We start from the raw sequence: 13,567 nt of genomic DNA, 5'->3' as shown, positions 1-13,567 counted from the left end.
CAACAAAAGCGCACAAGAAGATATAAAGAAACCCATCACCTTGTAAGATGACATTAAAAACTAATGCCAGACAGGAAAATCAAGACTACTAAGAAAACCCAAAGAAGCATGTTTTAAAGATAGGGAATAATTAAAACTTTAAAAATGTAAGGTGCTTTTGGTTTTTCGAGACAGGGTTTTTTGTGTAGTTTTGCGCCTTTCCTGGAACTCGCTCTGTAGACCAGGCTGGCCTCGAACTCAGAGATCAGACTGCCTCTGCCTTCCAAGTGCTGGGATTAAAGGCATGTGCCACCACCGCCCCAAAAAATGTAAGGTGCTTTTGGCTTGAGGTATTCTTTTGTGGGTGTGTGCACAGAGGCCAAAGGAAGGGGCCAGGGGGCCTCTGGGATGCTCAATTTGTTCTCTGAGGCAGGGTTTATGCTTTATTGGCTAGGCTGGAAGCCAGCAACCTCCAGCAGCCCTCCTGTTTCCACTCTCCCAGAGTGGGGTCTGCAAGCGTGTGCTGGACAGTTTCTTACCTGGGTGCTGACACCCACATTGTCACAGCTGCACAGGGAGCACTTACTCTTTGAGCCCTCTCTCCAGCTGCTTTTTAGGTTTTGTTTGAGACAAGGTCTCACATGGAAACCTAGGCTGTACTGCTTCTGCCTTGAGTGCTGGGTTACAGGTGTACACTACCAAACACAACTAAAAATGTAAGGTTTTAGTAAAACTGAAAAGATTTATCTTAAATCCTTAAGCACAGTATACCTTAATATACCACCAATTACCTATCATACTCTTTAAGAAGAGAGCAGTGGGCCTGGGCGGTGATAGCTCACACCTTTACTCCCAGCACTCGGGAGGCAGAGGCAGGCGGATCTCTGTGAGTTCGAGGCCAGCCTGGGCTACAGAGTGAGATCCAGGACAGGCACCAAAACTATACAGAGAAACCCTATCTTGAAAAACAACAACAACAACAAAAAGGAGAGCAGTGGTATTTCACAAGCCATCTTTTATTAATGTAATATATGTTCATAAACTCTAGACAGTATTTTAAAATATACAATCTCTCAGAAGGCATATTCCACTAAGGAGAACAATAGATAACTTTCGGGTCATCAGGTTTCACAGCACAATGCACAGCAATCTGCAGGTGTCCTGGGGAGCAGGAGCCAGTCACTCTTGAGCCAGTCTCTCAATGACACGCCGGTAGTCCTCCACCAGCTCCTGGAAGCGCTCTTCCAGCTGCTCATGCTGCACACTTATTTCTATCTGGTTCATCTGGTTGGTCAGCTCTTCCGGTCTCAAGCATTTCCTCATCTTGGCAAGATCTCTCTGCTTTTTCTAAGAAGCAACAATTATTGTTTTTTAGACAAAGAAAGCCTTTGCTTATACAGCTACAATTTTAAGCCTTAAGTGTGAAGTAGCGAGACTAGACATGGCTCAGCAGTTCAAAGCACTGAGTATCCTTAGAGGGCCTGGGTTCAATTTCCAGCACCCACATGGCAGCTCACAACCACCTGTAACTCCAGTTCTAGGGGATCCAATACCCTCTCCTGAAACTCTGCAGTCTTATGAATAAACCTAGGCATACACACATAAAATAAATAAATTAAAAAATAATAGTGGCAATGTGCCCAATTCTGTCCTAAGCAGGTTCTTCATTAAGGAAACAATGGACTTCTAAAGAGTTAACAAGACCTCGTACTTGTGTCAAATGGTGGTAAATACATACATGTGGCTAGTAACCAGCCCTGAGCTAGGAGTGATGGTGCACACTTACAATCTCAGCACTTAGGAGGAAGAGTCAGGAATTCAACGCTATCCTGGGCTATAAGACCTGATCTCAAAAAACAAATCAGAAACAAAAACTATAAACAATAACAAGTTGCCAGAGCTGGGCATATAACTGAGTATTAGAGTGCCTGCTTACTCAGTGGAGATACTCAAACATTCCTTAAATAAATAAAATACATTAGTTGAAGATAACTGACATGATGTACAGCTATTATTTTACTGTAAAACGATTACTTATTTCTAAAAATTCAATAATGAAAGTATAAAATAATATATCATGATCAAGTAGAATTTATTCCAGGAGCATAGACTTGTCTGAGAGAATCTATTAATATAATGAATGTAATTCTACCTCATTAAAGAATAATCTTGCTCTGTAGCCAAGGTTAGCCTTGAACTTGCAATTCTCCTACATCAGCAACCCAAGTGCCAGAATTATAGGCATGTGCCACATGCCTGCCAATAATCCTTTTTTAAAATTAAAAATCACACACATATCCAGTTTTTTGTTGTTCTTTAATTTTGTGTATGAGTGTGGTACCCAGGGAGATCAGAAGAGGGCGTTGGATCCCCTGGAGCTGGAGTTACAGACTCCATAGTTATAAGCAGCCATGTGGGTGCTAGAAATCGGAGCAGAGTCCTCTAGAAAACAGCCAGTGCTCTTAGCCAGAGATCCACCTCTAGCCATAATGTATATACTGCATATGGAGCACAGTCCCTCATTCCTGTTAGTCCCTTCTGTCTTAGATGGTTTTACTTGTATTTTCATGTTACAGACACACATTTGTAAAACCACTAATTTGAAGAGTTTTGTGATGCTGGGGACTAAACCCAGAGTCTTGCACATACTGAGCAAGTTTTACTGCTAAACTGCTGCCTCAGCACTAATTATACTAGTTTTCAATTCCAAAGTGACAGTTTCCTGCCACTGTGCTCATTTCTAGGTTTTCTTACTAAGTATATATTTATAGACATACTAAGTTTAACTGTTCTACTTATACAACACATTAACTAGCATTTACTATTGAGTCTACTAGCTCATGGCACATTTTATTAAGCCTTCCTTATTTTATAAAAATTGATCTTTCTATGCTGAGGCGTTTGCAGTAAGTAACTGGTAACAGTTTTATGTGTCAGGCTAGTCAGGATGGGCACCACCAGCAGGACTAAGCTACTGCAGTAGTTCATGCCTGAGATAGTGCAAAGCCAACCGACTCAGATCCGAGGCTCCTGTCAGAAGCGGAGGGGCAGGGCAGACGCAGGAAGGCAGCACTGGAGAATGGGGGAGACTGACAGGTCCTGCTGGCACGCCTCCTCACTCCCGGTTCATGGACAGACATCTCAGGTTTTGGACAGAGTGGTCAGGATGATCACTGCAGTTGTTTCACTGCAGCAGGTACTACAGAGGCGGTGCTCACCTAGCATGTATGAGGTCCTGGGTAGGGTAAACTCCTAAATTCCAGCACCCAGGATGTGAAGACGGGAGGATCACAAGGCTGAGGTCATGCTCAGTTATACAATTAGTTCAAGGCCAGCCTAGGCCTTAGATAGGCAGATAAACAGACAGGTAGATAGACAAAACAATAAAACAAACTGACTTCCTACAGACATCCAAAATTAGATCTATAAATTTATAATCCCAGCAACTCTAAGAGAAGTTCTTAGATGGAGGGAGAGTAATGCCAAAGCTAAACATTTGGTCAAGCTCAGGGACAGTGAGCCAAGAAGCCAGGATCCAATCTCTAACAGTCTCTGCAATTCTGAGTTCCAAGTCTGTTTAGTCTTTCAAAAGGAATAAAAACAACTCAAACCACATTAAGAGCCCATTCTACAACTAATAAATGTCTCTTAAAGCGAAACTATTTGTAATTGTGAAATACCAGGCAAATGTGCTCATTGCTTTAAAACAAATCTGTACTAATACATTAAGTACCTATACCTACCTACCTACCTGACAGGCTCTGTTTGGCTGAACTTGAGAGACCTACTAACTGCCTCTACTTCCCAAGATCTGGGATCAAAAGCACACACACCCAGGTTCTCTCAGAGATAAGCCTTATACCACACAAGAAACAAACTTGATGCTTGAGTTAAACTGCATTTTAATATTTTTAAATGTACTAAAATTATTAAAAACGGCATTTTAATATTCTTCAGGAGGCAGTGGCAGGCAGATCTCTGAGTTCCAGGACAGCCCGGGCTACACAGAGAAACCCTGCCTTGAAAACAAAACAAAAACGCTATATTTTCTACTTTGTATGTGTGTAAATGTGTTATAAATTAAGGTTTGGAGACAAGGTCTCAGCCCAGGCTAACCTCAAATTTGCTATGCAGTTGAGAATTACCTTGAATTTCTGATCCTCCTGTGTCTGAGTGCTTAGATTACAAGTGTGCACCACTGCTCACAACTTATGTGGTTCAGGTGGTCAAACCTAGGGCTGCATGCTAGAGATGAATGCACTCTATCAACTTAGCTACACCTCCAAACAGACTCTGAACTCTTGGCCACCCTGCTTCCACTTAAGTGCTGAAATCACAGGTATGTGCTACCACACCCAGCTTACAAATCTTGTTTTGTTTTCTTTTGGCTTTTCAAGACAAGGTTTCTCTGTGTAGCTTTGCTCTTTTCCTGGATCTCACTCTGTAGCCCAGGCTGGCATCGAACTCAGAGATCTGCCTGCCTCTGCCTCCCAAGTGCTGGGATTAAAGGTATATGCCACCACGGCCCAGCTTAAAGACTGGTTTTTTTTGTTTTTGGTTTTTCAAGACAGGGTTTCTCTGTGTAGCTTTGTGCCTTTTGGAGACCAGGCTGGCCTCGAACTCAGAGATCCGCCCGCCTCTGCCTCCCGAGTGCTGGGATTAAAGGCGTGTGCCACCACCGCCCGGCCAAGACTTTGTTTTGTTTTGTTTTGTTTTTTAAAGATGTATTTATGTGTACAGTGTTCTGCCTGCATGTATGCCTGCAGGCCAGAAGAGGGCACCAAATCTCATTATGAATGGTTGTGAGCTCCATTGTGGTCACTGGGAATTGAACTCAGGACCTCTGGAAGAGCAGCCAGTGCTCTTAACTGCTGGGCTATCTCTTCAGCCCCTTTGTTAGTTTGTTTTTTAAGGTGTGTGTTTATATGAGTATCTGTATGTGAGGATGCCCAAGGATAACATAGGATACTTAGAAATACTGTCCTAGAGCTCACTAATTAAGCTAAGATGGCCGGCCAGCAAGCCCCAGGGATCCTCTTGTCTCCAGTTCCCCAAGATCTCCTATTAAGCAGTGAGCACCACCCAAGCATTTTTCATGGGTTCTGGAGTTAATCTCAGGTTCTCGTGCTTATATAAGGCTTTACTGATGGAGCTACTTCCTATCCCATACATATCAAGGTTTAAAAGAATGTATAAAAAAGGAACTTCTAAAGAGACTTTTAAGAAAAAGCATGCAAAAATATCTGGCAAACTGAACAAGAAATGTGAAAGAACAAGTAAGATAATCTATTAAGGATGAGTCTGGGCATTCAGGTTTTTAAAAGATGTACACACACACACACCAACAACAACAACAACTCTGTCAGTTTTTAAGTGGTTAAAAAAACATTTATAGCTCATGTTGGAAAAGAATGACAGTTCTGTAACTAATGGAACAATATTTTCTTCTTCAATCTAACAAAATGATTTGGACTTTCCCGTATCTGTTACTGTCTAGCTCTTCTTTCTTAAACAGTGATAAGTATATAACGGTTAATGGGATAGAAGTATGGCGTAGTAGTTAAGAGCACTGGATACTACAGAGGACCAAAGTTCAGTTCCTAGCACCTGTTAACTGCAGTTCTAGGGGATCCAACACCATCTTCCAGTCTCTGTGGGCACCTGAGCTCATACATACCCCTCCAACACATACATACACATAATAAAAATAAATAAAAATAGGGCTGGAGAGATGGCTCAGTGGTTAAGGGCACTTGTTGCTCTTCCAAAGGACCCAGATTCAGTTCTCTGCAGCTTCATGGCAGCTCCCCAGTTCTGGGGATGCCCTATTCTGGTCTTTGCTGGCCCCAGGTAATCATGCAGTGCCCACACATTCAATAAAAATCTTAGAAAGCTCTCTCTCTCTCAGATGCTTACAAGTCTTGAAAGTCATACCTTATAAGGGCTAATTAGTCTTCTTTTAATGTCCAGTCTGTAGCTTCTGTACTGTTCAGCATCGCTCATGTCAGTTACCAGCAGTCGAAGAATTTCATAAACCCGTCTAGCATGTTGCTAAACAAATGAAACAAGAAAAATGTGGACATTTTCCTATTAAAAAGCAAGTTTTTCTAAAAGAACACAGAACACAGTTAATATCTGTAGTGGACAAAGAATTACGATGATTGGTAGAGGAAAAATAAGATAGTCTCTGCACTCAAGAAACTAGTAGCGTTGTAGATCACGAATTAGGTAATTCTAGGACATGATGGTAGCACAGCCTGGGAATGTGGGAAATGGTTTAAGACAATTCTTGTGAGAATGAAAAATAAAATCCGAGTACTCTGACTCATAGCGTGTGTGTGTGTGTGTGTGTGTGTGTGTGTGTGTGTGTTTGTGTGTGTGTGTGTAGGTGTGTGTAGCTGGGCCTCAAATACTCAAGACAAGTGCTCTCCAATGAGCTAATATCCCCAGCCTCTAAGCTGATTCTGAAAGTGAGGAAAGCATTATCCTAGAAATGGGAGGGCACTGCCTGTAAATTTATGCACATGCATCTATACGTATTAACAGAGCAGCTTATTACTTCTGGAGGGAAAAGAGCAACAGGAAGAAGACACCAGGGAAAGGGACTGACATACAGGGTTGAAAAAGCAGACTCCAACATGGTCACCACCAAGTTTCTCAACAGGAACAAAAGTGAGATGCACAAATTTCTATTTTAAGTAAATAAATAAACTGAACAAAAATAAGGGTAAGAGTTAAACCACTAAGGGCTGTAACTTATTGGCGGAACACTAGCCAGCATGCATGAGGTCCTGGAAGAGAGGGGTGGATTCAGAGATAGAGGGAGGGAAGAAGAAAGAGGTGGGAGAGAAGCTAAGCTATGAGACCAGGGATCAATTCCCAGCACCTACATGGAGGCTAAAATTCACCTACAACTCTAGTTCCAGGGAATCTTATGGCCTGTTCTGAACTCTGCATACATGTGATATACATGTGATGAGGTATATACCTATACACAGAAAAATAAACACAATAAAGACATGAGTTAAAATAGCATAAGTAAGACTACTGAGGAGACAAGGACTCTAGAGATGTATAAAGAGTACTGGGGGAAACTATGAAATGACTGGATTTGTATAGAGCAGAGAACAAAGAGGCAGGTGAACAGCTAACTCAGGTCTAAAGGCTGAGGATTTCAACAGTTCAGCACATATGTAAGAGATCCAACTATGCCCAGGGACACTTAAAAAGAATGAAGGAAGGGTTGAGGGTAAAGCTAAGTGGTAATGCACCTACCTAGCATTTGGGTTCAATCCCCAGATGGCAGAGGAAAATGAGAGAGGGGAGGGGGAAGGGAAAGGAGAAGGGGAAGGAAAGGTTGTGGGAAGTCTGTGGAAAAACTATTTCAACTTCCTACAAGAGTTGTGAGTTGAGTCTAAAAAATTGGGTACTATCTGGCCAGGAAAACAGAGGAAGTGTTCCCTATAAAAAGGAATAATATTTATACAGGCAAACAGAAGTAAGATTTGGCATTTGTAAGAAATTGTAAGAAATTCAGCAAAGCCAAGAGCATGCACAAAGTTGGAAGGAAGCTGAAATTAGCAAGGTGCAGATCCAGACACAATGAGCTCAGCATGCCCTACTTAGCGGTTTCCTTTTTTTTTTTTTTTTTTTTTTTTTTGTTAAACCATCATTTGTTAAAAAAATGTGTTCATATACACTTTAGAAGCTGAGCTATTAATTACTCAATAAATATAGGTTTGATATAGTAAATAGATATAAATTATTTCTAAATATATATTCTTTATTTTAAATAGGAAGTCATTAAAGAGCAGAAGACAGGGAGTTTCAGTTCATATTGTATTGTTGAAAGTAATCAGCAGGTCTTTGGCTATAATTCTGAGAGTTCAAGAAGAAAATCTAGATTTGACAGTTTGGATGAAATCTCCCAAATAGAATGAGAGAAAATGAGTATAAAGAAGCCTGAAGAAGGGATTGGGGATTTGATTTAGCTCAGGGGTAGAGCGCTTGCCTAGCAAGCACAAGGCCCTGGGTTCGATCCTCAGATCAAAAAAAAAAAGAAGCCTGAAGAAGAGTTACATTTAAGAAGCATCTGAAAGAGTAGAGACTAGTGGAAGTGTTGCAATTAGGGTTAAAATGGTGCATGGAAGGAAATGCAGGAACGTGATACTCTGAAAGCCAGAGTGGCCAACAGCATCAAATGGCTTGTTCTTATCAGGAACACTGATGCCCATGCATTTTCATAATCCAATCCCTACCCACTCCTCAGAGTTTTCACTAAAGGCTAGCCTGTCAAGAGTTAGAAAAAGCAGTGCAAGAGCTGAATGCATCAAGAAGGAAATATCACTGGGCAGTGGTGGTGCACACCTTTAATCCCAGCACTTGGAAGGCAGAGTCATGTGAATCTCTTGTGAGTTCAAGGCCAGCCTGGTCTATAGACCAGCCAGGGCTACACAGAGAAACCTGTCTTGAAACACAACCCCAAAGGAAATTTCATTAGCTTTATTAGTTACAATGTGAATTTTCACACTAAAATGCATTTGAATGTGGGGGGAAAAAAGCACTGCCCTTCCCATGAAGTGCCCTGACTCTCATTCATGAATATGTACTAACAAATAAACTTCCTTGACATCCCATGTTTCCCCTATCCCTACTTTACTACTTTAAAATTTAAACAAATATACAGAGCATAAAAAAATGAGGATGGCCCAGTGGGTAAGGATATGAGCAGTTAAGCCTGATTATCTGAGTTTAATCCCTGGAGCCCACGTGGTAGAAGGAGAAAACTAACTCTAGGGAGTTGTCCTCTGACCTTTACACTTCCACGAAGGAATGCATGTGTTCCCCAGACCCACCCCCCAAAATTGAAAGTGTGAAAATTACACATTTTCTTAGCACCTTTCTACCAGTATGTATCTAGGGAGAGAACCACTTCCCAGCTTGGTTTTAGGGCTGGAGAGATAGCTCAGAAGCTAAGAGCACTGGCTGCTCTTCTAGAAGACCTAGGATCCAACATGGTGTCTCACAGTTCCAGGGGATCAGATACCTTCCAATCTCCTTGGTACCAGACACCTACATAGGACAGACATATATGCAGGCAAAACATCCATACACATAAATCTTCTCCCCAAAAGCTTAATTTTAAAAAGATTTTACTGTATTTTCATATGGGGGTGATGATGGTAGTACAACACTTGTATGAAGGAGCATGTTAGGGGCCAGAGGATAATTTTCTGGAGTTGGATCTCCTTATACCATGTAGGTCCTGGGGAGTAAATTCAGGTCACTAGGCTTGACAGCAAACTCCTTTACCCACTAAGCCATTCTGCCAGCACAGTTTGTCTTTTTGCTCATCTTTGATATGCTTAGTATATTTAGCACAACATAAAACGTATGCTCTCCGTCAATAGGAAAGTGAGTACTCAGTACAGTGTAGTGTGTACTCCCTTGTCAAGTGAGGTATGAAACCATAAACTAAACTGTTCTCGCTTCCCACACATCTTCAAGTCCTTACACTGGTTTAGTTAAGTACTTAAAAAATGTAGCTGTTTCTCTGCTATGAAATAAAAATTAAAGAGATACCTTGTTTATTTTGAACTTCTGCTGTGCTTGTAGTGCCATATCTTCACTGAATCCTTGCATTAATCTTTCCCGAGAGAAACAGGGCAAATCTTGACAAAGCTTCACGAGCACAAAGTCTCTTAGCTTCACATAGCTTCTGGATGGATCTTCCGCTAAAAAAAAAAAAGGAAGAAACAAAAAATTGCACTGCCCTTACCCAACACAATTCCACCATCATTTGTAATCTCAATAACATGGTAACAAGGTAACATTTTGAAAAGAAAATTATATACCCAAAAGTAAATTATTAAAGATCATTCCTGATAACTATTGTACCAAATAAAATGTTAGGTATGCTTTTACAAAGACATTTATACTATTTATGAAATGACAGCTGCTTATTCTGCACATCAGTTGTCTGACTGGAATGTTACTAAATGAATCTTCATTTTAACTGCAGTCAAAGTAGCCATATATGAAATATTCAGGTGTGGACAACAATTTCAAATGCAGTCACTTTTTGGTAGCTAAGAATTCTAAGGTCAACTATCACTTTCTTTCAAGACTTTATTTATTGCTTGAGAATTTCAGACAGCATATAATGTGTTTTGATCAAGTCCCCCTTTTATTCTCCCCTCCAGTTCCTCCCATATTCCCCAAATGTAGCAACTTCTTTAATCCAACAACGTGTATGGTCCTCCAATATCAACTCTTGAAGACGACAGTAAGGACATGATTTTAGTCCTTCCTTCATCATTTCTGAATATCACACATCTTCTTCTATGTTCTCCTATGGTGCAACTACTTTAGATTAAGTAGCAGTCCAGTCAACATTGAAGCAAGATGGCTATAGTACTACTTAACAGAGTTGTGTCATTCACAGACGTAGGACCATGGGAAGTTATCCGACTTCTGTGTTTCCACTTCTTTTTAAGTGAAAAGAATGAACACCAAGATGGCACAGCACTCAGATGGTCAAGGCACTTTCTGCACAAGCCTGGCAATCTGAGTTCACTTTCCAGAATCCATGTAAAGGTGAAGACAACCAACCCCACAAAATTATCCTCTGACCTGAACACACGTCCATGCTCACACAGACAACCACAAATGATAAATAAAATTATATGTATGAGTATTTGCCTCCATACATGTTTGTGTACCATGTGCATATGTACCCAAAGAGGCCAGAAGAAGGCATGAGATCCCCTGGAACCAGAGTTGTGAGCCACCTTGTGGGTGCTGAGAATCGAACCTGGGTCCTCCAGAAGAGTAGTCAATGCTCTTTACTGCTGAGTCATCTCTCCAGCCCCTCATAAGACTTCCTCGTGTCAATACTACTCCAAAACTACACTAATTTATAATATAGCACAAGCATAGCGACAGGTAGACATCCTGATAAAGTGCAGAATCCAAAGTAAACCTATATATATTATGGTCATTTTCTGACAAAGTTACCAAGACAATTGAATACAGGAGTCTCTTCATCAAATGGGGGTTGGAAAGTGGGATCTCCACAAGCAAAGGAGTGAAGCTACAGTCTCATTTCCAAATATCTACACGGAACAGGTAAAACTATAAAACTCTTGGAAGTGGGCAGTGGTGGCGCTCAGTTTAATCCCAGAATTCAGGAGGTAGAGACAGGCAGATTTATTGAGTTCAAGGCCAGCCTAGTCTACAGAGCAAGTTCCAGGACAGCCAGGGCTACACAGAGAAACCCTGTCTCAAAAAAACAAAAACCAAAAAAAAAAAAAAAAAAAACCCACAAACAAACAAACAAAGAACCAAGCCGGGCAGTGGTGGCACATGCCTTTAATTCTAGCACTCAGGAAGTAGAGGCAGGTGGATCTCTGTGAGTTCAAGGCCAGCCTGGGCTACAGAGTGAATTCCAGGAAAGGCACCAAGACTACACAGAAAAACCCTGTCTCAAAAAACAAAACAAAACAAAAACAAACAAAAGAAAGAGACAGAAAAATAAAACTCTTAGAAACAAGCATATGCATGCAATGATTTCTTAAGACTCAAACAGATAAGCTACATTTTAGCACAACTCAACACTTTGTGTTTCAAACAATATTACTAAGAAAACAGACAAGATCTTCAAAACATATGGGATAACGACCAAGTGTTCAGACTATTTAAGTTTTGCTTAATGAAAAAGACAACGGATACAAAGAGTCATTTCTCAAGAAGACACATAATGGGACAACGGGCACACAAGGACGCATCGGGCACACAAGGACGCATCGTTAGCAACAGAGGGGAGTGCAAATCACAACAACAGGACCCATCTCTCCCACAAGGATGACCAGAATGAAGACAGCATCAAACCTCATGTGCAGAAACTGAAACCCTCATGCACTACTGACGGCTCACTGGAACACAATCCAGGGAGTCTTTAAAAGGTACGACACAGTTACTGGTTTGTTGTTTTGTTTTGTTTTTTAAAATACAATTTCCATCCTTAGAGATAGAAAACATTAAGTCCATATAAAGACATGTACACTTACCAGGCATAGTAGCACACTATGTGGGGTCAGAGGCAAGTGGATCTCTGTGAGTTCAAAGTCAGCCTGGTTTACATAGTGAGTTCTAAGCCAGTCAGAACACAATGAGACTGTTTCAAAATGACAACAAGAAAACTTGGGACTTAAATGTTCCTATTATTCCCATGAGCCAAACACTAGAAACAACCCAATGCCTCCTCAACAGATGAATAAAAAGTAAATGCTATCTGACTATGGCTTTAAAGCAGTAACTGAAGTCCCATCAACGCACCAGTCTGATGACTAGAATGAAGAAACCATGGTGTTCCACTGTTGGAGGCCCTCCTAGTCTTCTGGAGCTTTCTCTTTCCTCCGATAGTCTAGCACTTCTCCAGTCCCTCCTTTTGAGAACATTATTTTAGTACTGGCTCTGGAGATTATACGGACTTTGTAACTGTTCTGTCGTATTTCAGATTAATGTGAATTCTGGAATGAACTGCTATCTTCTTTCTCTTCTCCTTTGTGCTATTACTGTTTTCTTTTGTCCTGTTTTCTTTCCCTTTTCTTGTTTGCAGTGCTTGTGGAGGCAGGATCTCTACGTGGCCCAAACTGTCCTCAAACTTAACAAGCCTTCTGCCTCAACCTCCTGAGTGCTGGGATCATAGGCATGCATCACAGAGCCTGGTTAGTGCTCTTAATCTCTTCATATGAATCTGCAGTGCTATGTTCTTTTGGTCTAAAGATTTCCTCTAGTGTTTCTTATAAACCATGTCTGCTAGCAACAGACTTCCTTGGTCTTCATTTTGCTTTCCTTTTGAAGGCTAATGTTGCTGACTATAGAAATCTTACACAAGTGGTACTCACCCCATTTGTACATACTTCTGCTACCATAATTTTTAGATCAACTGTGAATGAAGTATGATGAGAGACAAGGAGCAGGCATGTTCTTGAACCCCAGAATTGGGAGCTAAGTAATCTCTTTATAAGCCCAATGCCTAGAGTTATGTAACAGCCACAGAAAATGGACCACGATAGTCACAGAGCAAAAGAGAAAATCCAAATTCAATCATGGGTATCTATCTTATTCATAATGGTGAAAAGACAAAGTGTTTTCCTGGTTAGATTGAGAACAAGGTTTAAGTACTATCTACCCCCATTTCTAGTCAGCTATTTTTTTTTTTTGTAACCACCCATACTGTTCTGGAACTTGATCTGTTGACTATGGGGGTCTTGAACTCAGAGATCCACCTGCCTCTGCCTCTGAGTCCTGGGATTAAAGGTGGGCGCCACTACCACCTGGCTCTAGTCAGCATTTTCTTGGAAGATTCTTAGCTACGTAGTAAGGCAAAATAAGTAAATAAATAACACAGCTATAGAGAATTACTTTATATGTGGTTGACATAATCTTGTATATAAAAAATACTAATCCAAAACCACTACTACTAATGAGTAAGTTAAGTGCAGAAAGGATGCAGGCTATATAGGACCAATGCACAGATCCAACTACAAGCCTCCAGTATCCCAACACTTGGGAGGTGGAGAAA

The 13,567-nt window shown here is 41.0% G+C and overlaps 1 protein-coding gene across 1 annotated transcript in view; it reads right to left on the bottom strand.

Annotated features, from left to right (window-relative positions):
* Positions 1-974: 974 nt before the first annotated feature.
* Positions 975-13,567, bottom strand: part of Hat1 (histone acetyltransferase 1) — a 56,418-nt gene continuing 43,825 nt past the window's right edge. The window contains exons 9-11 of the mRNA XM_036184463.1: positions 9,562-9,713; positions 5,914-6,030; positions 975-1,326 (exon numbers count right to left, since the gene is read on the bottom strand). Coding sequence (XP_036040356.1) covers positions 1,159-1,326; positions 5,914-6,030; positions 9,562-9,713 — 437 coding nt within the window. The 3' untranslated portion in view covers positions 975-1,158. The remainder of the gene's footprint in view (positions 1,327-5,913; positions 6,031-9,561; positions 9,714-13,567) is intronic.

This window comes from Onychomys torridus, chromosome 4, assembly GCF_903995425.1.
Source record: "Onychomys torridus chromosome 4, mOncTor1.1, whole genome shotgun sequence".
In the NCBI taxonomy this organism is placed as follows: Eukaryota; Metazoa; Chordata; class Mammalia; order Rodentia; family Cricetidae; genus Onychomys; species Onychomys torridus.
This window is presented reverse-complemented; position numbering and strand designations above follow the sequence as displayed.